At 40.2% G+C, this 24242-nt stretch overlaps 1 protein-coding gene across 1 annotated transcript in view; it reads right to left on the bottom strand.

The window, feature by feature from the left end:
* Positions 1-24242, bottom strand: part of PPM1H (protein phosphatase, Mg2+/Mn2+ dependent 1H) — a 78336-nt gene that overhangs the window by 31496 nt on the left and 22598 nt on the right. The window contains exons 4-5 of the mRNA XM_005419297.2: positions 21558-21670; positions 6037-6121 (exon numbers count right to left, since the gene is read on the bottom strand). Of these exons, the coding sequence (XP_005419354.1) occupies positions 6037-6121; positions 21558-21670 (198 nt within the window). The remainder of the gene's footprint in view (positions 1-6036; positions 6122-21557; positions 21671-24242) is intronic.

Genomic DNA, 24242 nt, shown 5'->3' with positions numbered 1-24242 from the left:
AAAGAAACTTCTCATTCTTCTAGAACTCTGGAATTATAAAAAATTAACTTCTTCATTTAAAAGTACACGAAAGCTTTTTATTTTATTTATTTTCATTCCAGTTGCAAAAGAGATGGAAAATTCCTAATGGTTTGATGTGTCGCATAATATGAACGATATTTTTTCTTTGTATGATAACAAAGAGCTGGATTGGTTTTGGTATTTTTAAAATTTCTTCTGGTCTATGATATTGTAAACAATGAAGTCAGTCTGCATTCAAAGCGAAATTTGGTTTGCTTTTAAAACTGCACAGCTTATCTTGATTAAAACATTACAAACCACTACCAGCTTAATATTGTCACCTGCCTACAAAACAAGGTCATACTTAAAAAACAGTCACACCTGATATCAAAATGAAGTTATCTAACCTTCAGATTGTGAGATTACTAGTCTGAATAAGAGGTTCAGAAGAAAAACATTACAAGCTTCTAGCCTTTTTTCACTTAAAACCAAGAATTTTCTTTAATGAAAAGGTAAAGCAACCAGGAGAGACTGCATTGCATAAAGATTTACTCAGATGGAAAGTCTGAGGTCATAACTGAAATAAGATTAATAAAGCTGGCACAGTTACCAGTGGACTGTTAATGTTTAAATAAGACTCGTCTTCCACAGCCAAGCCTCAATGCTTGATTTACAATCCAGCGATCTTAACTTGATTCTAATATTTTTGGCGTCAGTGAAACAGAGGGAAAAGAGCAATTTGGAAGCTTCTGGTGTCTGAGATCTGAATTCTTATGTGAAGAAATGGGGATTTTTGTTGTGCTTTGCTTTATTTATTTAATTTTCCATATTCTTTACCATTTTTAAACTGCCAATTTTGATGCTTCACTGGTAATTTTACAGAGAGAAGAATGTTCTACTACAAAACTCAGTTGCAACTTCCAGTTGGGTTTGTTGAGACCTGTTCTCCATGTACAAGGCAGGACTCTTCTCCCCACCTCAAGAAAACCATGCTGGGCAGCAGAACCAGAAAATAAACAAAAAGCAACACTTTAAAAACCTACAGAACTTTCAAACAGATAGACAAGCAGAACCATGAAATCCCCTCAAGTGATCAAACAACAACAAAAAAAAAAGAGAAGTGAACTCACTACCAGAATTTTGCCTTTGATGACACAATGTATCTTCCATTTTTAAATTTGTTTAGTCTCAATTTGCAGGAACCTCAGATCAGAAACACCACTCAGAGAACCTGAAATTTAACAAATAGTGTGGCTACCAAACACTTCCAGGATCCTTATGAGGTATTTTCAGACAACATTGTTATTCTGTGTTATGGAACTGGAACATTTGTCATATTTTCTCTTTCAGAAACTGTTAGAGCTTTTTGGCATAAATCTGGCATAGTCTGCATTGTGTGTTTTTGGTACTCTGCCATTTAATGGTGTGTTTTGTGGATGGATGTATTGCATTCAAAATTAGTTGTTTAAAATGAAGTTCAGTCAAAGAAATATTAGTCATGGTTGTTTAAAAAGGGCATTTACTTCCTGCTGTGTTTCCTGGTGATTAGAAAAGCAAACATGAAATTAAGATAAACCTAGACTTACACACTAGCCTGCCAGTTAATTAGGTGGCAGGAAACACTGCATGTTATCTTATCTGCAACTCAGTAAGGCCTGCCACTGCCTTTTCCACTCCTTCAGTAGGCACTGCCCTGGAAAGTCGCTGGCACTAGTGATTTCACTGCATTCTGTGCTATTTTCAGATTTGCTGCTTTCTCCTACACCATCTTACAACTTTATACTTTTATTATATTGTGCCCTTTTCTCCAAAAGAATATTCCACTATATGGGACTACTGCTCACAACAGCATGCACAGCCCAGCACACCCAGAAGTTTTGCAAATAACTCAGCCATTACCATAGGGACACATTTAAAACAAAGACAGATTAAAATTAAAGGATGTGGTGGCAAAAGGAAGGAGAAGACTAGAAGCCAAATCCATCTCTTGATGGGTCTCTCATCTCGTGAAAGGCCAGGACCCCTTCCATGGAACCATACATCTCTTTTACCACAGCATCATCCGCTGTGTCAAATGGCTGAAGTAAGCCTATGCTGGGTGATACAGAGAGACAAAAACTGTAAGGGAATTACGTCTTGACTAACTTGCAATTGAAGTGCTGACTGGACATTTAGGAGATCTGGGTTCATTTCCTCTTCAGGCTCAGGTTCTGCAGGCATCCTTCAGCAGGTGAATATTAGTGTCACTATTATCCTCACCTGAGCAAGAAAATAGGAATAGATCCCCTTTGAGCCCATGACTATCTGGGCTCATGAACCTTTGCTTGAGTGGTGGCAAACACAAAGAGCACCCATAGTCACTGTCACTGGTGGCCACCCAGTACTGGAATATTATCCCAATATTATTGGGTGGAATGTGCCTGGACTCTTCTGGGCCTTGCTGCTTGGCCAGAGGCAGCAGCTGTGGTGTTTCACCTCAGAGACACCTTTGGCTGGCTGTATGTTGCAGCTAGGCACTTAGACAAGTCCAGACAAGCAGGAATTCAGTTATTACCTCTGATGGAGAAGCTTTAGGTGAGGTGAAGATGAAAAGGAGATGGATTCTGCGGAGGGTTTAATCCAGAGTTTTATTCCAGGGTCACAGATCTCTGAATCTTGGTAACAGCTTCACAGAATGCCGATCGCATGGTCTCAGTGTCCTTTGAAGCTCGGGGGGAGGGGGAGGAAAGGGGCAGGTATGGCACCAACCAGGTAGGAGGGGGGAAGGCTCAGGGGACAAATGACACTTGGATGGCCCAATTCTCCCCAGGGCTGAGAGGCATCTTTTGAACTTTGCCCATCAGACAATGGCCTTGCTGGCCTACTGAGATTGACGGACAGCACTTAGCAAGAGGGCAAGGGGAGGGGAAGGGAGAAGTCCTGGGAAAGGACTGGGATAGCTAAAACAGGAAATTGCATCACACTGCAACAACCCAGTCTCTACTAGCAGTGACACCTGCACTGGTAGAAGTGGTGTACCACTTCTGGTGAACTTCAGAGGGGCTGTTTGGCTGCACACATGAAGATGCTACAAACACCACACTGACCTCACATGACATCTTGAAAGTGTGAACTTCAGTAACTAATAGAAATGCACCCATCTGCACTACACTCAATTCACCATTCATTTTAAACACATTTTCCAAGGGAATAAGTAACAAAATCTATCCTGTTTACTGTTGCAATTTAGACTATCATGACTGAAATTAATAGTCTCCTCAGAAGATGAAAGAAAAATTGCTTCTGGTTGTCACTGCCCGCACAACTGCTGAATCTACCAGAGTATTTCCCAGTAAATACTGGATTTTTTTTTTCCTTCAAGATACACTGATACGGGAAGTCAGGACTTTTCCCAAGAGATGTGTGGAGGTCTCCTGCTACAGAATTTGCTACACAAATTCAGAAGGAGGCTTTTGAATGCCCATCAGTGGAAGGGAAGCAATAGGGCGCACTGAACCTCTACAGAAACTGAAAGATCAAGGGAACACTGGTGCAAAGCTTTCACATTTTACATCTTAAGAAGTGCTCTCTGACTGAACAATTGATTGCCTTCTGCAATACTCTCACAAGCTGCCTGACAGAGAAGTCTGTCTCTGTCATACAGCCAGCCTGAAGTCTGCAGCTGCATGCTTCCCCACCACTGCCCTCCTATGGAGTGATGACCAGGCTCAGAGCTTCTTCAAAGTCAGAACGAATGGACAGTCAACTTGTTCTTTTCAGGTGTCCATGCCAGATGCCTACTGCCAAGGTAATTCTTGGATGCATGGCAATAAACTTGCCAGGACAGGAGAGTCCTTTTGCTTCCATTAGCTTCCCTCCCCTCTTAGTTACTCAATCAGTATTAGTTGATTGATTATTCAATCAGTATTAGCTGAAGCACAGTTTTGTCTAAGACTAGATTGGAGGACTTCATATAAGCTACTCACATGACCTGAACAACTCATTATCCCACAGATTTCTTTCCACACAGCAATTAAGGCTCAGAAAAGAGGGCCTAAAAGAACATCCTGTGTGACTGAAGGAATCAACAGGCACTAAATTTAGGCAGATGGAAGCTCCTTCATTCTGACAGCACCAAAATTGTCTGCTGCACAGGGAACAGCCTGCAGGCTGTAAATCCATACCATCCCTTTGCTTGTACAGTAATTTCCTCATAGTGAACAGGATCTCTGCATTTACCAAGTAAAATATTAATGCTAAAGTGATTAATGGATTTTCTTCCTATCGTGCAGGAAGAACATATTTGAAGCACAACATATTTGAAACAAAGGAACTCAGCTTTAACTGCAAACAAGAAAATAGACTCCAAGTAAATAACTTTCAGACAGAACAAGAGACAAGAGATGTTGATGGTAGAACAACAGACTAATAGAACCTGGGGACAGACAAGTGATAAAAGGAATTATGTGGGATCTAATTAGCAAGATAGATGCAAACTTTGGAGTGTAATGCTTATGCGAACTTTACAAGAAGTTTGGAGTCATTTTTTTATTTTTCTTTTTTAAACACAAGAGTAAAAATCTTACTTAGGGAATGTTGTGTTTGAAATTATCTGTAATTTTGTTTCACGCTCTTGCTGTCTTGCATGTATTCTCTTTGAACATGATACCCATAGACCTGGCATATTTGTTACATACAGAATTAAAATAGACAAACAAAGGTAAAGGAATTTTCCACAGGAAACAGCAGAAATGCTTTTCAGATCAGCAACTGGTTTCAAATTTAAGCCAGAAAGGACATCAAAAGAGAAAACAAAAACCCTTGTAGGCAATGTTTTATCTCATATTTCCTACAGAAGTAGCAGACTCCCTAGATGCTACCTTTTATTTTAGAGGCAAACAAATTATTTTAAATGTAACTGAACTGTAAATATTTCTTAGACCTCTTTTCCATTTGGTTCTCTGAATATGAATAGTCCCAAAGCAGTATTTCTTCTAAAATTTTTAGCTTCAAGCCAATGAATCTGACTGAAAAAAAATTAAATGTGACAATTGAGGAAACACAATTTTTTCTTTAAAACCTTCCACCTCCACCTTTCAAACACTGGCATTTTGTCTAGTTTCAAACCACAGTGAAAAACTAGGCTGAAAATAAAAAACAGCTTAAGACCTGGGAACACCACTAACCTTGGCCTGTCCACCTTAAGTCAGGCAAGGCTGAGAGTGACCCTGCCTTGGCTGAAGCTTAAATTTCTAAAAGAAACAGAAGAAGGACAAAGGAAATCTCTCAGCCATGTTAGAAATTACATTCTGACAAACAACTAATCGACTTCAACCACCTGATCTGTCCATTGAAGAAAACCTTAAAAAGTAACAGGATGGTTTGTATGAAAAATAACACCATACATTTTAACTTATATTCCTCAGGCAGCTTATCAGCCAACACAGCTTGGTCTATAAAGCATCCCATGTGTCCCCAGCTAGTCACCCTGCCCCAGTTTTATGGGTGTTGCTACAGTAAATAAAACTAATCTTTGATCACCCATCCTATCCTGCAGTTACTAGTGTTCACTGAGATCACCTCTAAGTTGGATATCTTTCTCCTGATGGAGATACTACTGGCATACTGTTTGAGTAAATTAATTGAACTCGGCAATATCACTCACATCCAAAGAGCAGTCTGTAGTATTTTACACTGTCACACAGCAAGCATTGGGATGGATTGAAATACATGTGTGGCTCATTAACTCTCTGTCTGAGCTCTCAAAATCCAACACCAGTGTGCTGCTGAAGGGTCTGCAGCTGAACAATGTACACAAGCACAACCACGCTAATCGATGGCCTTTGCTGAAGAGGTAATACTCCTTTCACTGAGATTTGCAGGATTTTCTCCACATTTGCTGATGGCTTAAAGACATACACGATCAGTCACTGGTGTTCAGTGGACACATCACCCTTCACTGAACCACAGCAACTCAGCAGCATTTCTCTAAGCCTTTGATATTACTGGGCAATGCTTGTCATCAGTAGCACCTGATTTGGTCCTCAGGTCTCTTACCAGATACTGAAGTCGCTGGCGTTCAGTCTCTGGAGTGAATTCTGAAGACATTGGAATGACTTCACCATTTCGGATTATTATAGCTCTGTAAAAGTAATAAAACATCATGAGCACAGAAAAAAAAAAAAAGGTAAAAAAACCCCAGAAAACCACAGGGTACAGTCACACTCTTATTCTCTTCAGAACTACGGTCAAATAAAGCCATTTCTTTTCTACTGAGGTTGTCAGCAGAACTGGATAATTCCTGCCCTGCATCCTTTAGGCTGGGTAACAAAGTACACTTGTATAAGCTGAGTTCATTTTAGAGCCCACAAAAACATCCAAGCAACAAAGGCAAGAGTTATTTCAATTGATGTCTAAAGGGTATCTTTATTAAGTGAAATGCAGACACCCAGAGGAGATGCTGCAGAATCACTGATTGTAGAACAACTCTTTGCAGGTTTTAATACCAGTTGTGGCTGACACTGTCTAAACTACTGGCTTCAAATGACTCATCCAAGCACTTTCCAATCATTAATTGGTCATATGTCATGTCAGAACATATCTACTCCAACATAAAATGGAACTAGCAAAGCAAATCCTATTTAGCACAAATTTAACTAGTTACTTGCTGAAAGATGGCAGCTCATTACCTGTATGACTGTAGATTAGACAGGAGATTTCATACACAGTTCTGCAAATCGCAGAGAGAAAATTTTTTTAAACACCTGCCTGTTGCCTCTTAACAATCTGATATGCTGCACACAAAATATGGTCCAATCTTTCCCTGGTTAATGCCACTGGCTGGAAGGAGGGAAGAATTTACCCAATATTTCTACTACATTCTGCATTCATGTATTCACTCACAGAACTATGTTCCTTTATCTTTCCATTATTTAGGCAGCTCTGTAAGTAGAGCAATGCCTGGCACTTTTGATAAACTATCTATCATCCCAAAGACTTTAATGCCTGCTGTGAAACTGTTTCTAAGCCATCAGTAGATTAATTCAGTGTTTGGATAACAGCTCTCCTCTTGAACATGGACAGAATTTGGCGTAGCTAAAAGAAGTATTTGCCACTTGGATTCCAGTTTCTCTATGTTTTAAATGTTCCCATTTCTGTGATATTTTCACCCCACTGATGTCCTATGCATGAGCTAGCTTACTTCCCTTGATCATTTGATCGATTTGCTGTCATTGACTCTATGCCAGGTGTTCTGATGCCACTGGAATGCAACCAACAAATATGGTAGGCACACAAAGACTGAAAACTTAAACTTCTAAATTCAAAACACAGGCATCTTGAGAAAACCAACTCAGGTACAAACCTGAATTTCTAAAATTAGTGGCATTGGACAGATTTCCAAGTCTTGTGGATTGGACATTGGACTAAAATTGCCTCCAAATTGTCATCTACTACTGCTAGTATGCAAAAGGCAGCAGCATTATCTATGAGTAAATGAACTGTTCACATTCCTGAGATTCACGTGGCAAAGAGTAGACAGGTTCAGGATGGTACAACAATGGCAGATGTGGGAAGAAGCTCTGGCAATGACGGGAAAACAAACGGCTTTGCCTTGAAAGGTAACAAATTTACTTCTCTTGGACTTCACTTCTTACTGCTCTTCACTTCTTGGCAAATAATCCTGTGTAGAAATTAGAGATGGCAAGAGTGCAGTCTATATACTGAAGGTTCAGCCTGGCCCTTAATTAAAACCAATATTGTGTACTTGGGATAGACATGGTAGTTGCATGTGTTTAATTTCCTAAAAAAATTTGTGCATAATTTTTGACAGATTTTTTTCCTCCTTTAGGGAATCTGACTACAGACTTACAAAAATGCTTATCCAATCAAAAATAATAAAAGTTTGCTGAAATTTTTTCTTTTGCATTTCTGAGACAATAATTTAAATATGAATTAAGAACTCTAACACCTCTCTTCTGCAACAACACTTTTGCTTTTATTTTTGCAGTTCCTAAGGTATTAATCTTTGAATGAGTTTAATCTACTCAGACAGTGAGCATTTTATATAACTTATTAAAAAGTTATTTGATTCAGGTGGAGTAGGCCTTCACCTAAGGGGCCTGTAGGTTTAGAAAAGAGTAGGTACTCTGGCAATAGTCTAGACTAGACTGATGAAAGAAACTGATCAGACTCTAAACCAAATTTTACACACTAGTTTAAGCAAGTCATAAGGGATTTTCTGATCTTTTGCTTGTCTGAAAGAGCTAATATAAAACCACACATTGATATAACTGCTAGTACATCAGGCTAATTTTCTGATTATTCTTTGCTTCCCCTTTAATCACCATTTCACAGGAAATCCAGATTTTAAAGACCACTCAGACCAGTCTGGGGTTCACCTTTTTCTTTGTGCACATTGACATGTTTCGTATATATTTTGATAGCTGTCATTCTCACTTCTTTGGGTAGAATTGGGCCCTGAGGGACTCACATCATATAAAAAGCAATTCAGAGGCGAGTGGGTCAACCTTTCATAGCTCAACTTATTTTCACCAGAACTGGCAGCCACCTGGGATGAAAAGCACAACCTAGCACACACACACAAAAAAATCTTCAGAGCAGGAGGAATTAAAGCAATACTGTTGATATGCGGTAAAAGAGAGTTTTATGTTTTTCATTAATGTTTTCAGTAGTTGGACTTTATTCAACTTGCAAGTTACAGCTGTTCATAAGAGTCAAATGATTTGATCTGAGGAATGAGACAGCTCTAGATATGAGTAAAGGGAGGGACATAGACATATACGTACAAGGCACTGGTCCAAATTCAACTGTGGTGAGCTTATAAGCCTGTACTGGGCTCTTTACCTTTCTGCACTAACTGCTTAGCTGTTTCACGACAGCAAAGTGTATTTCTGATGGCTCAAGTGACAAAAAGGGACACATTTGTTGGCTGTTTCACTGAGGAGACTGGGTGCAAAAGCCTGGCCTGGGAGCCACCCTGCTCAGTGGGGTTCTCGCCTGTGATTGAAAAGGTGCCAAATAAGGCCCTAATTGGGTTTGGAGACTGATGTGCCCTTTCCATGACCTTGCAGTGACAGAGCTGCCAAGCAGCAACTGAAGGCTTTTTCCACCCAGCAACCTCCAGAGCCCTGAATTCAATAGCCCAGAGTCAATAACTGCTCACGAGGAAGGAGCCTGGCTGATGCAGCAGCTGCAAACAGCTCCAGCAACTGCTTTTAGAGACCCACTCTATATGGTCCTGCAGGACAATTAATTTTGATTTTACACTTCCTAATGGCCTAAGCAGCAACATGGTGTTACATGAGCATTACTGCTTCTGCCATGCATGAAACACTCATGTATGCAAGGAAATAGTGTTCTGAAAGCATTTAACTCCCCATGTATTGAGGATATATGAATGTATTGTTTTATGCCAGAATACAGCTGTCCCATTAAACTGTCAGAAATAACTACATAGGAAGGAAGAACTCCTTGAATAGATGCGGTGCCCAGACAGCATCTGATTTTGCCATGTTTAATAGTGACATTTTAATTTCCACCACACTGGTGAAACACATTATAGCAGAGCCACAGGGCAAGCCTGCCAAAGGCAGATGGATGATTCATGTTTGCAGAGAAACAAGTATGTCAACACTAACCAAATATTCTCTGATGACAAGGTTGCTTCAGACCCATACCAATTATTAATTTATATCACCAAAGAAAGAGTAATTAAAAAAACAAAACCTTTTTTTGGCAGGATTGGAAATCAGGAGTCACAGATCTGCAGCGTCCTCAGTGCATTGCCCTTCATGCTCTGATGCCCTCTCCACACAGCATTGTCTACAGTAAGAAACTGCTCTGAAGTCTTGAGACCACAGAGGCCAGTAAGTCACTTATTCTGATCTCTATTAAAAACAAACTAGACTTCCCTGAGTCCTTTCCTCTCTTTTGAGCCCTAACTCCTCACCCACAGGAACTACAGGATTGTACCTGTCATTGCATTTCACATGCTCTGCATGACAATGAAAGTATGTTCACTATTCCAGAACTGGGATATTCACAGTAAACAGGAATATTTTAGAGAAAAATCTCCCCAAAACATAGCTGAAGTAGCCTAAAATGGAAGAAACAAAAATCTGAAAAATCTGATTTTGTATCTTTTCTGGCCTCTTGAGTTCTTCTGCTCCAGAGAGAAGCCAGATCATGAATAAGTAAATGGAGAGCAAGAGATGTGCCAGTGGCTCAATGCACAAGGCAGGACTGGCAGTCATGGCAAATCCTACAGCTGTCTATGTCTGCTCAGTCACAGGCAAATGAAAAGAAACACCAGGAGCTTAAAAGGCTGCATGTGCATCTGCAGAAAACAGTGTATTTATCTTTTGGATTGACACAACTGTGTAGTCCATAACAATCACCTAAATTCACATAGAACATTAAGTATATAGTTATTTTCTATATTCAGATTCAATACTTAGAAATTGTATTTCGTGCCTTAGTATACATTTGATTTAAAATACGTAGAGAATGAAGCAACAACAGGACAAAAATCTGCCACTGCACTGTACTGCTGCTGTGATGCTCAGAGTATAGCAACAACACTGGCTTAAGGAAAATATTGATATATCAACTGCTTTTGCATTTTTAATATGGCTAACAACTACCAGCACTCCTTGAATCAAGCAGGGTTTTGGGTTTATTTGTTTGTTTGTTTTTTCTTTTGTGGAAAACACAATCAGCTGAAAATTGCAAGTGTAGTTTCTGTTTCTTATGAGAAACTAACAGCGGAAACTCAGACATTTCAGAGGAAGCTCTTGTTGGTTACTCTCATTTCATCATACAGACAAAGCAACACTTTAGTGAACAAGGTCAAGAGTGTAATTCCACTGCTGTCACAGGTCTATTGGGATTCTGCTGTTCAAAACAAAGAGACATCTCCAACTGTTAGGAGTATTCAGGGGACACCCTGATTCCATTACACACTTTTTCAGGCAAAAATGATTTGAAACGCAACATTAAACTGCACATTTCTACAACACAGGATAAAAATCTGGTAAAGGTGACAGAGAAAGACCATTCAGAAAACCCTTTTTGACAGTGTATATCAATTCCAAGCCACAGGGAGGCTACATCCATTTTGTCAAAAGGTGTTAAGCATGTGGATTCAGTACAGATGAAGCAGAAGTGTCTGGCCTGTCTGCAAAGGTATTAGAAATGTGTCAATGAAAAAGAAAGAGGGATTAAACTGACAGAAAGAATAAGGCAGGGTTTTATTTTATTCAAAGGGGAACTAAGCAGTAGATTTTAATTAGGTGTGTCACAAGATAGCTGTGGAAAAAAGAAAGTAAATCCTAGAACCATTAAATCAGTCTATATGGGTACTTGTTTATTTTGGTAACTAAATGCATATATTTAAACAAACCAGGGACGATCAATGCTAATGGTTGCTAAGCTTCAAACCAGTTGTGCTGTTTTTATTTCTTTGCGTTTTCTTAATTGCTAAGAAGTGAAAGACAATGACTATAACACAATTAAAATGAGAAATGTTTTTCTCTTCTGTAAATGACGTACTGGAACTTACTGCCATTATGATTACTGATGACTTTTAATCCATTCAGCACTGGCGCCTTGGTTTTACTTCTTCAAACTGAATTACTCTCACTTAGTCCCACTCAATCCCATTTCTTAAAGTTTCTTTAGAAACCAGGTGTACAAACACCTCACTGCACTGGCAATAAGTATGGAACTGATCTCATATTCCATCCCATGTATTCACTAACAACATGGAAGTATAGTGCAAAGCCTTTAAACTACTTCCTTAATTTATGAATTAAGACAGGCTAGGGATAGTGGAACAAACTATTATATAACATTTAGCTGGCAATAAAACAGGCTCCAGTGATGACATATCCATCACTGTAAAACTCAGGTGAAAGCAGCAACCCTCAGCAATACCAGTGGAAAAAACACCCTCTGTGCCTCCCCCATGTAATACTTAAGATAATGCCTCAACTCTTACTAGGCATCACTATCAAGAAGAAAACAAACAACAAACCAGGGAAGGAGTAGAGCCAGTAAAAATGGTCTCTATCCTGATTTTCTATTTACTGCCACTCAACAGTTGTGCCACCCTGATTTCTTTGTATTTTTCAGCACAAACATGAGCCTGTTCATAGAAACGTTGTGACAGGATAGAAACACTGGATAATTTTTCTTTTAGTGAAACAAAGCCAGCGTTAAGCAGGAGTAGACTCAGCCTGCTTGTGGCTCTTCCTGTGACAATGTAGTTTCATGTTACGTTGTGGGTTATAGGAGGCTGCTCAGACACTTTCATTCATCACTTGGGGGAACTTCAGCTCCCTCAAGCCAAAAAAAGGTGTGAGAACTTGCCGTGATGAAGTATTGCAAAAGTAATTTCCTACAGGAGCGTGCTCTGGCATTTCCTGCCAGAACAATGAAGATCACTCCCAAACTTTGCTAAGGCTTTTTGCAGACTGCCAGCCACCCCAGCTGCTCCAAGGGTTAGTATCTCAGCAGCACAACTGCCAAGCACAGCCCTTTCTCCACCAGGACTCCAACTAGGCATTCCCAAGAATCTCCTTCAAGGTCCTTTTTTCATGTCTTTGCCACAGCATGGAGCCAAGCATGCCATACCTCTCCTGTGGCAAGATGAGAACCTCCTCCTGCCTTTGAAAAGAAGCAGAGAAAGAAATTATGTAATCCAGACCCTGAATACCCCCCTGAAAGCTGTCTTTCAGAGGCACCTGCAAGCACATGAGCTGTTCCTGTACACACACATGCAGAGCTTTATGCTGTTTCCAATTACCTGACTCATTCGTATTCATATTTCTAGTGCTTACTTAGTGATTCCTTTGGAGAAGGCCTCTAGACACAATGAGGCTGCTGAAACACTCTAAAGCCATGATGCTGGTGGTCTGATTTTACTGAATTAATTGTATTATTTTTAAAACAGCACCACAAATAGGCAAATAGAAACTGTTGCTGTAAGCAGAATAACACAGATTTCCATGGAAGGGCTTACTTCTCATGTTCAATAGCACCTGAGCCAGTCAGGATTTTTCTTACTGCCACCAAGAATAACAGAAATCAGAATTTTTAGAACTGATCTGGTATTCCATCTCATGTATTCACAACAACTTAGTAAGCAGCAGTTAAAAGGATTTTCTATTGTTGGCAGTCTGCCCTATATTGCATCTAACAATGAGAAGCACCTGGCTGTCACCGACAATGGAACTAAATTACCTCAGTTGTTTCTGCATCACTACTCTACAGTTTAAAATTAAATGTAATGCTGAGCTTGCAGGGTGTCCACAGAGGAGATAGCTTGGAGAAGACACATTGCTCCATCGTTTTTGACCCCTGGAGCAGTATGCTTCTAGTTGTCAGTGCCTCTTCAGTGGGCTGCAGCTCCACTCCCATGAGACTCTACCATGAGTGAATTCCCTGCTCCCATTTAGGTCCTCAAGTGTGTTGCTTGACTGATGAAATCAAAGCATGGAGCTATTATTAGCAGTTCACTTTATTAACTGTGCTTTATTTTAGGGCTAATTATATATTTTTTGTTATGCCCACCCTCCCACTAATGTGATGGCACTGGCTGTCAGTATGCAATGTTCTTGTTTCATTAGCCAGGAAAGTAAATTTTGCTATTGAACAAGCAGTGACTTTGTAAGTTTACCTATATACTTCTAGTAATGTCTACCCCAGCTCCAGTAGTACTAACCCAAATGTGAATGAACTAAACTAAAACGCTGTGTAATTAATTACTTTCCTGATGGTTTACATTTCAACACATCAATCTTTCAGAAAGGGCTTCAGCTGGCAGCTAGAAAGCTATTACAAACCAGTTTATAGTGACACTACTAGCACACAAAACCTGCCCACCGCTGACTCCAATACCCTTAGGCTGGAGGTTTACTGCTCTCTTAGGATTCATTTTGCCCCGATGATTTCAGTGTATTCTTCATCTGAACACAGCTAAGTACAAGGCTGCACCGATGACAGACCACCACGTTTCTGTATTATGGCTGAACAACATGCCACCAATTACTCAGGCCATGCCAGGGAAATGAACAAAGAAATGCAGTCACATCTCTGCGGCCAGCTCTGAGCCTCAGGACCGGTATCTGTGGAATCAAAGTCTTTTTCCCTGCTGTCCAGGATATCACATTCATCTCCAAGACAAGTTACTATGGCAACTAAACCTGGGCTTAGTGGATGAAGGCATTGCTGTGCAAGTCAGTGTTTATTTTGCCAGTAATATGGCTGGAGTATGGCTGTCCATGTAAGATGGAAGTAACAAGGATTTTTTATCTCTCTGCTCTTCACTGTCTTTCCATTGACAAAAAGAATTACTTTAGCACCTAAAGTCATATCTACTTTGATCTCAGCTTTTCTGCTTAACTCGGTACCAGTTGCAGGATATTGGAAAAAGCTGGACAGAGATGTAAAAGCAAGGATTGCAACTCATGCTCTCTGCTCACTCTTCATGGGTGAATTTCTACCCAAGCCCGGCTTCATTCACCCACACAGAAGTGACCAGAGCCATCACTAAAGGTCCCAGGAGCAGGGCTCAAGCAGCATTGCATAGCTGCTGCTGAGACTGAACAGCCTGGGCTGCCTGCAGTTTGTTGAATTCAGGTCACTTGAAAAGCTTTTCAACATAGTAAGGACCACAGCAGACTTTGAAACATAGACCAAGCAAGCCTTGGGTGCTCCCTCTGCTCCTCCTCCCTCAGCACAGATGGGAGCTAGAGAACCAAGGTGCCCAGTCTGCTTTCCATGCCTTGGCCCTGGCCCTGCAACACTGCAGGGAAGAACTTGCATGTCTCTGCGGTCAGCTACAAAGGCACAGATTTAAAAGACAGTTTGTTTGGAGTAGATTTTTTCTTTCTTTTTATTTTTAAAGGCTGAAAACCCATGAGAATTAAAATTACTAAAATTCTTTATTTCTGGAAACCAGTATCAATGAACTGTGGCTTTACAGTTTACTGGTATTACTCAAATAGCCAAAAATCTTCTCCTTCCTCATAATCTGGAACATAAGATAATGTCTGTGTGATAAGGACCAAAGATTTAACTGACTCTCTCTGAAAATGTTTACAATGGCTTTAATACCTACTAATTGCCATAGGTATTGCTAAGGCATATGCTCTCCCAGGAAAAACAAGAGCTTGGAAAAGAAGTTGGACATTTGTTTTGTCTTCAAAGCCTGCAAACATTTACTACCAAATTAATAATTTCTGCCAAGTCAGTGCTGGATATGACATGCCAGTAACCTGGAACTTGTCATTCACTTGATAACTAGAAAATGCTCTCCCATAGCACTGTCCTTTGAGTCAAATGACTTCTTTCTGATCCAATACCTTCTCTTCACACCTCACCTTAAGTGTTTCTTGAAGTGCCTTCAAAAGCTTTACCCAGTACAAAATCCTGCAGTATCTGAGGTTGCTGTTATTCCAATCAATCTTGTGCTCCTGCTTCTCCCTGGAAGGAGACCAGGCAGGAAAAGAGGAGAAGGGCTTCCTGCAGGCCTGCAGATCATGCTTCTAACAAAAAGAGACAGGAGGAACAGAGAGAGAGGACATGACCATGTCTCTTGAACATGGCTAATCTTTTCCAACATTTTGGGCTAGCCAGGATCTGACCTCTCCACCTATCAAACTGCAGGGAAGGAGAATGTACATGGCAGAGACTTGTCTTGCTTTGAATTCAGTCTCTCCTCACTACACAGACCTGTGAGCAAACCAGACTTAGGTTATCTGTTGCCCTGAAATGATCAAACACTTTTTATTTTCAACTGATTCTGTCAGAGAATTAATAATAACCTATAGGGGGATGTACCATAGATTGGACAAACTGCAATCCCTAAGTGTCGCTCTTGCCTCTGGGAGGGCATCTTCTGAGAATGTGGAGGAATGAGAACTTCAGAGAATGAAAAGAAAGCCCTACCAATTGCATGGCTCCAGTGTGTTGTTCAGTCTTGCAACTTTCTCTGGCCTTTCTTTAGGAGAAGACAGGAAAAAGAATGCTTTTCAAAATACTGCAGACTGGAGAAGCTTAGTAACTAAGTTAATCTTTCCTCTAGAGACCTCTAAGTCTCCAGTATGAAGCACAGTTATTGTTTATGAAGACACAGATATAAGGAGACAGAGAAGGCTTAGGCCTGAGACTACTTACAGAAAACAGGGAAAATACATACCATTTAGATTAGAAGATGAGTAGTTACAAAAACCAGAAAATTAAAGCTTCCTAGACAGTAAACCAAGGACTAAAGTAAACTAATTTTATAACAGCAATATATTAGAACACTTTTTAGTTTTCATCCTTACAGTGTTAGCACTTCTGGCAAAAACGACCCTGCTGGACTGCCTTGAGGGAGAGTTCAGATACCATAAACCACAAAAATGGCTCAGAATCATCAATTTTGACTTCTAAGAAATTCTATTTAAGCTACACTGCCAGTCAGCAGATACGTGGCTGTTTCCATGCCACTCTCATTTACTTCATATAAATAAATTAAACCCCAAATCTGACTTCCTATAATGACAACTAACCATGAGGGAAGCAGCTGACAAGCACCATGACAAAGAAGAGGAAGTATAAATGTAGTAAGTTTCAACACAAGCAGCAAATCCAAAAATAATTGAAATGGTAAACAAATTCAATTTTCAATTCACTATTTTATTACACTGGGAGAAGATTCTTATGAACACACTCTCCCACACCTGGTCTCTTGAAGTACCAATGAAGTTACTTCACCTGCACCCACACAAAACCATCACAAAAATATTCACTCAATAAGCTCTTACCATTTAATAAGCCAAAATGCCTTAGCAGTAATTTTACACTTGGAAAAAGAAGGAGAAAGTCTATTCTGGACATGAGGAGGTATGTTCAAGTACAGTGTGAATATGCCCTGAAAACATAAGTCCTGGGGAGCAAAAGCAAGGAGGCAAAAAGATGATAAAAAAGAGCCGATGAAGCAAAGCAAAAAATTCAGTGACCCTGCAAGTCTCTGAAACCTTTGAAACATCAGGCCCTTTGCTTTCATGTCATGTTCTGCCAATAAATCAGGAAAGCCCAAGAACCCATTTGCAGATTTAGTGAGGGTTTCAGGGTGTATGGAAAAGTCAAATCAACTTGCGATGTTCTGCTTCTTGTATAATGATAAAGGCACAGCTTCCCTACGTGGCTCCAAGCACAGCACAAAATGGAAGCGCCTGCAGTCTCCGAGCAGCTCCAGACAACACAAAAGCCAGAACAATGCCTGTGCCAAACATGGTTAATATGATCATATTGCATTACAGTCATTGCAGCGATATTGGACAAATGTTATGTTGCATGAGGCTATACAATAATTGGGCAGTAATCAGTAAAAACATTAACTCCCTGTTTTACAACTGCTTCATCAGTACCTATAAAACAACATCCTAATAAAGAGCATAAAAGTAAAAAGAACTGAGATTAACAAGGCGTGTCATGGCAGTTTAGACTTAAAAGTCACTTTAGCAATATAGAATTGAACAACACTATTTAAAACAACAACCAGAGAAGATTTACTATTCCATATTTTAAAAAGAAAATAAATAAAAAGCAGCTATTCCAATGGCCTAGTTTTCATAGCAAATATGTCATGCTGGTAAGCAAAATACAGAGCCCCAATGCTCACCAAAAAAAGCACTATATATTGGATAGCTGACTATAGCACTATCAGTCCCTAATCAGATAACCCTGCATGGACAATGCTAATCACTGAAAAGATGAAAGAGAGAGAAAGAAACATTAGAAAAAGCTTTGGCCGATATTCAGATATGAATTTCGACTGTACAAGTAAGTATATTTATGGCAGAGTCCAAGAATGATCAGACAAGCCATTAGAGAATGAAAGCAGTTCCTTCCAAGTTGTTTTTATCAGGCTCTGAATACATCACCTCATTTTTAGTAGGGTTCTGGTATCATGTGCAGTTAACATGTAATTATTACAGAACTATGATTGCATCGTTAGCAGAAGTTTAATTATATCATTGACATTAGTGATGCCATAACATCAAGCTCAATAATAGTTCATAACAAAACCTACAATTAGCACAATTTTTCCTCCCTTTTACACCAACCAAAAGTGTTCAGCTTGGAGAAGCCTAATAGTCCATACAGAAGTGAGCTAGGGCTGAACCTGAAAGGATTGCTGGCTGGTAATTTAGTAATATGGTAATTAAAGTCTTTTCATGATGTAATTACACATCAACTACAAAAGGACAGCTGCTATACAACACTGCCAGGGTACGTGGCATGAAATGATTAGATTTGAGAAGCTTTGGTGGATAAACTGAATACCACAGACATAAGTCTGAGGTATAGCTGGCACCGCACAGTACATTATTATTCAAGTCTCACACTTAACGTTTCCTTAGTCTCATTGTGATAGTAACAGTTTGTTGCACATACCTTGGTCCTCTGACAGCAGAAACTGTTCAAAACCCCACTTTAAAGCTTCTGCTGTTCTGAAGTTCCCTGAAGCCTAACCTTTGGTTAGGTTTGCATGGACCCAAAATGTTTATTTCCCACACAAAACCTTCTCTTACGGATCCCTATCTGTGGGAAACTTGATTTATTTGCAGGCTTTTTCCAGTGGGGTAGCAGAGAGAAGAAGGAGAATGAGGAGAGGGGAAAGGCACAAATGAGTAGGTGAACTCAAAGAAATTAAGAACGAAGGGTTTCATCATCTAGTTCCAACAGCAACAAGATGAAGTCCCTTGTTTGAGAGAAAAAACAAACCCACCCTTCTTCTCGAGAGCAGATAACCATTTCTTGAAGTAGTTTCCTTATTGTATTTCTCACTGCCCTCCCTTTTAACTGTAGAAACTACAAAGTTGACTACACAAGGCATGAGACAGCAAAAAGAAACTTATTTTTCCCAATTAACACAAGTAAAACTTCTTGACTACATAACTGGGCTCTTCAAAATACAGGAATGCACTGTGCACTGTGGCAGGGGGCAGATAACCTCAGAGTGGCTTGTCTAGTCCTAAAATGTCATTTTTGTCATGACAACAACCCAGATGTTTTGCAACAGCTGGTCTTTTTCCCTGTAAGTGGGAAAGAGGAAATTTGGTGGGAGAGAGACCCAAGCCAACTGGTCTACACTTTAAAGCTTTAAAATTTCTTTTGAGCAAGGAAAGTCTAGGAATGGACTTAGCTGAAAATGAAAGATTTTGGAACAATTCTCCTCAGCATATGAGAGACTTTCTGTGAGGTCCCTTTGGGAAACGCAAAACCAAACTATTTTGAACCTGGAGGGACTTTATTACCAACAAGATTTTAGGAATGGGAATTTGAATCCTGGTTCAAACAACACCCAATCTTGCTGATGGTTTCCTTTGTTTCCAGCCCTCCCTCTTTTTCTGAACAGATGTTCTGGGTAGACTTAATAAACATGCAAAACATCTTGAAGACTTAGTATGTTTAACTACAGTGACACCAGTACTCTGGCACCAACTCCAGATCACCGCCAACAACAGTGTCTTGCACTTGAGTATCAGAGGCTGCAGTGGAGCTGAGGCTGCTCTCAGGGAGCATAGAAGGAATCCTGAGGGAACTGGAAGCAGCCAGTTCCAGTCATTTAAGAACAAAGATCTTGGCTACTCAGATGTAAGTCCTGCATGCCCAGTTTTACACAGTACACTTTAAAGAGACAATAAAGCAAATCAATCAACTCAGAGAAAGAGGCTCAACTGTACTTCAAGTGTAATAGCACAAGAAAACATTATTATTTCTAATTTAATGGCAGAAGAAATAGAATGTAGTTCAGCTAGTAGCTCTGTTGACCAGATAGGTGATCACCTCAAACATGTTTGCACCTACCCTGTGAGGACTCACTTGACATTTGATACAAAAAGGAGATTCAAATATGTCACTTGTCAATAGAAACTGGGTGAACAAGTCGCAACACATACAGCAAATTTAGCATCTTAAAAACAATCAAGAAAAAAGAACAAAGGAAGGAAAGAACAAAGAACAGGAATTTTATGCATATAGGATTTATTTGACTTCCTTTACACAGTGTAAAGCAGCAAGAGGCAATAAAAATCTTAGGTTTAAACTACAAAACCCTTGAGTGTTGTCTCTGTAAGTATGTGGGTCTACACACTACAAACATGAATTGTGTATGCACAAATCTTAAACACAAACATAGTAGTCTTCACCTAAAGACTGATGCCTTAGGTTTTAGCTTTCATATTTTTCAGATTATGAACTGCATTAGTATGTAACTCTGAATTTCATATGAAGTGTTAGCAAGTTCTCTTCACAGTTTAGTTAGACAAAACAATCCTTTTCCAACCTGAGAACCAAGGATACCATTACAGTTTCAACCCCAAAAAGTGTAAACAACAGTGAATTGAAGAGAGCAAAATGGGAGGATGGACTTCATAACCTGAAGCTGTAATTGGACAATTCATCCCAATTTGTAAATGGACCAAAACTTAAAGTGTGAAAAATCATGACCAGTCATCCATCTTGGGTGGAGCCACGGCCAAGCTCTTGTACTGCCCAAGGTGCATCCTTTAAAGGCCTTTTAATAAATACCCACTTTACTCTTTTAACACTGTCTACCCTCTGTTCCAGGTAGCCTCTTTAGGCATCAAGACAACATGGTTCAATACCCTTGCAGATGTTAATTACTCAGTCATTAATGAACTGAATACATGAGCAGTTAGTATGGCATGGGAACTCTTCTCCCTACCCTGTTTATGCAGTGCACTGCCAAAAGAAACATGTGAAGTCTGAAGTCTTGCAAGAGGAGCCTCATTATCTCCCTCCAATGGTGGTAAGGGCAGAGTTAGAGAGGGGAAAAGAATGCAAGTGAGAGATTTCCAGTATGCTCCTATCTTTAGCAACATCAGAAGACAACGAAAATGCTTCTTATCATGAGTCTTCAAGAACCCAACTTCAAAATAAAACAAAGCAACAGCTCCTGAGCAGCAGCACTCAGTTCTGAGAATTTGACAAGTAGTTGCGCTACAACAGGACAAGGCAACATACTGTGATAGCCTGTTTCCCTCTCCCCCTCCCCTAGGGCAACAGTAGCAGGTATTTGCATACTGATCACTACCTTCAATTACATGAAAATCTGGAAGCCAAATGGCCTATCAAGACTAAGCCTGGCAACAGGAGCCACAGGACTTCCCATGGAACAAATGTAGCCCTACCAGCTGTTCTGGATACAGTCACCTTGTCAGTGTTCGACACACAATTCTACTACACACCCAACACTTCTTCTGTTTCAATGGCTTTTTAGTACCTTTCCACTTCTCTGCAAACATAAGCCATTCAGAAACTGCTACAGGACCAGAAGTGCTATCATTTTCCCTGACTGCAACCACTGCTCAAGATACTGGAACGCTATCCCTGACATTTGCATTCACTTCAGTGAGAAGTGCTAAGCATCCAGCCAAGAAACAGAATGTTCTTGTGATGCTGCCTGCTTTAAGGGACTTAGTAACACCAGGCCTGGGCAGTTTGGGGTGAAGGATTAGATGGGGAGACAACACACTTACCTGCTATCCCCAGCGTTTGCCACATAAAGCTTCCCCAATAAATACACCACCACCAGGGCTGTGCAGCCGCCAGAAATGTTATACACAGTCCTCTCTCGCTCTATCTGCAAATCCTGGGGGAGAAGAGAACAAGGTTTATAAAGACAGCTTTGCAATTAGTGCTTGAGAAAATGAAGTCTCCTGTAGAAAGCAAAAATACAATAGAGTCTTTATTAAACTGCATGTCCCACTGTCTGCCTTTTCTTGCAGCTATGAGCTAGGAGAAGAACAGAAAGTTGAGGAGTACCTATTACTTATACAAAGATGTTTGGGAAAAATCAGGTCAGGAGACTGTAAAACGTCAGGTATTTAGGAATAAACAGCAACTCTCACAGATGCAAGAGAATTTGCTACAGCAAAATCACAATGAAGGCAAAGATAAATGAAGCTTAGCAACAGGTACCTGATGGTATAATTGGAGAGTGCTTTACATAGACAGCAGATAACTAATGAGACCCAGCTACAACATGAATAACTACCTACTTCCCAAGAGGAATGCTAGGATTGTGGGGTATACACCTTAAGAACAAAGCAAGATGCAGTTGTGCCACAAGGCTACCATTCAGAAACACGGAATGAATGGATGCTAAATTGATTCTGAGTGCAAGAAACATTATATATTAAAAGAGTCCTTCTGCTTAGCAGAAGTGGAGAATGTAAATTATACTTTGCACCAATAGTCAAAGTCCTGGAAAGAAAAAAACCAAACATATAAATAGACACTCACAGACATATATATATATAAATACACATATAATGTCCCAAGAAAGTTTGCAGAACACACAGCAAGTAAGTAAATGAGCTACTTTCATTCATACATTTTAAACAAACACTGAAGTGTATGCGAATGAATTAATTCTGCTGTCTGTAGTTTAGCTTCAGGTAGTAACACACTACAAATTACCCTTCTCTCCTGTGTCCATTTCAAATTGGTCTGTCCTTACAATATTGGATGCAAACAGGGAGCATCATTTAACATCACTTGCAAGTACTGGCAGATCTTTTCCAGCTAAACCCTGCCTACTCTTATGTGTTTTTTAAATGAATATATGTTGGCCTGATCTATACTTCAGCCATTTTCATATCTGCACTGAGCAACAAACAGCTCAAATTGTTCATGCCTTGGGGTATGAAATTTGGAGCTTTATTTTAGAGCTAAATTTATCTGAAGAAAACCACTACAATAAATACAAACCGTGACAGGTGCAATTTGATTGAAAATCTGCAGAGGTGGGAGGAGGTCCCTGTCCCATGCTTTATCTCCTACAAATTTGAGGGGAGGGAGGTGACCTGGTGCAGCAGCAGGGATGCTCAGCAGCACTTGGGCACTGTCCTGAGCCAGTGGGCAGAGGTGTCTGTCACAAATAACTTGCTGACTCCTCACTGGCCAATGCACATACATCCCATTTGTGCCATGAACACAGTGCTGAGGTGCTGTCCCAGCAGGCCATCCTCAGCTGTGTGTGCAAACTGCACGTGGCTGCCACAGGGACGTGGGTTCTACTGCATTCACCAACTTTTTTGGGGAGGATGGGTGGTAAGGACCAGGAGGAAAACATCTCCAAGCTATAAATCATATCTTGCAGAACCTTTGGTCACAGACATGGGCCTGTTATAAATGCCTCTTAATCTAATCTTGCCATAGAAAAGCTGATTCTCCTCCCCATGGCTTCTGTATATTTTTAAATTAAGCTGAAAAGAAAGTTCAAAGGAATCTGACATTTCTAACCATCAAAATAATTTAAACTTACAAATACTACAGATTTTCCAAGCACTGCCAGGAATTTTAAGAAACCTTCATTTCCACAGTTCTGAATATCCTCCAAGTCCTTCAAACAATTTGCAATTCCTCACCTGGTTTCAGCTCTGTCATACATATGCTTTGCAAGTGCTGGAATGTCTAAATTAAAAATATTTCTTCCAAAAAGCAGATTTCAGAAGCATCTATTATAGGAGAGAACATGGATAATCCTTAGGGCCTCTTTTTCAAAACATCCTTGACTTAAATTTCATCTGTGTACTGAGTTTTCTCAAATCATTGTTGTAGTTGGGTTCTCCCATCTAGAACTTCAATTCACTACCATGACTTGTCAGAGTCCATTGAGCGCCATTTATGTTTCGATATTACATACTTTGCTTGACATTTTCTTTTTCAACAGCAAGGAAAGAAGGCAAGGCTTCCTAACAGCTCAACAAGATTTGGGGGAGAAAAATAAAGCAAAATAAAACTAAGCTCACCAATGCCACCAATTCGTTCTGCTGCAGAGGCACTGGCTTTTAATGAAATACATTGTAACAGTGGTGCTGAGAAAGTAGTACAAATATGGGCAGAAGCCCCAAAATGCCTCTAAAGCCTTTACGAGTGTAATGGGGCTCATTCTAGACAGAGAGTATACAAAGCTTTCCTCATTTTCCAGCGGGAGAATAATTTCTGAGCTAGCGTATTTTTGTTGTTGTTGGTTTTGGTTTGGGTGGGGTTTGTTTGGATTTGTTTGGCGTTTTTTCCCCGCAGGAGCAGTTCATTTAGCCGGAGCTCTGCCGTCCGTGCCGGGACACGTGCTGCAGCGGGTGGCAGCTGCTCCCAAGGGCTGCCCCAGGCCTGCTCTCCCTTCCCTGGTGCGGGATGCGGGAGAGCGGAGCGCAGCC

This window comes from Geospiza fortis, unplaced genomic scaffold (genome assembly GCF_000277835.1).
Source record: "Geospiza fortis unplaced genomic scaffold, GeoFor_1.0 scaffold166, whole genome shotgun sequence".
Taxonomy (NCBI): domain Eukaryota; kingdom Metazoa; phylum Chordata; class Aves; order Passeriformes; family Thraupidae; genus Geospiza; species Geospiza fortis.
The sequence above is the reverse complement of the archived record's forward strand: the minus strand, read 5'-3'. Positions and strand labels throughout refer to the sequence as shown.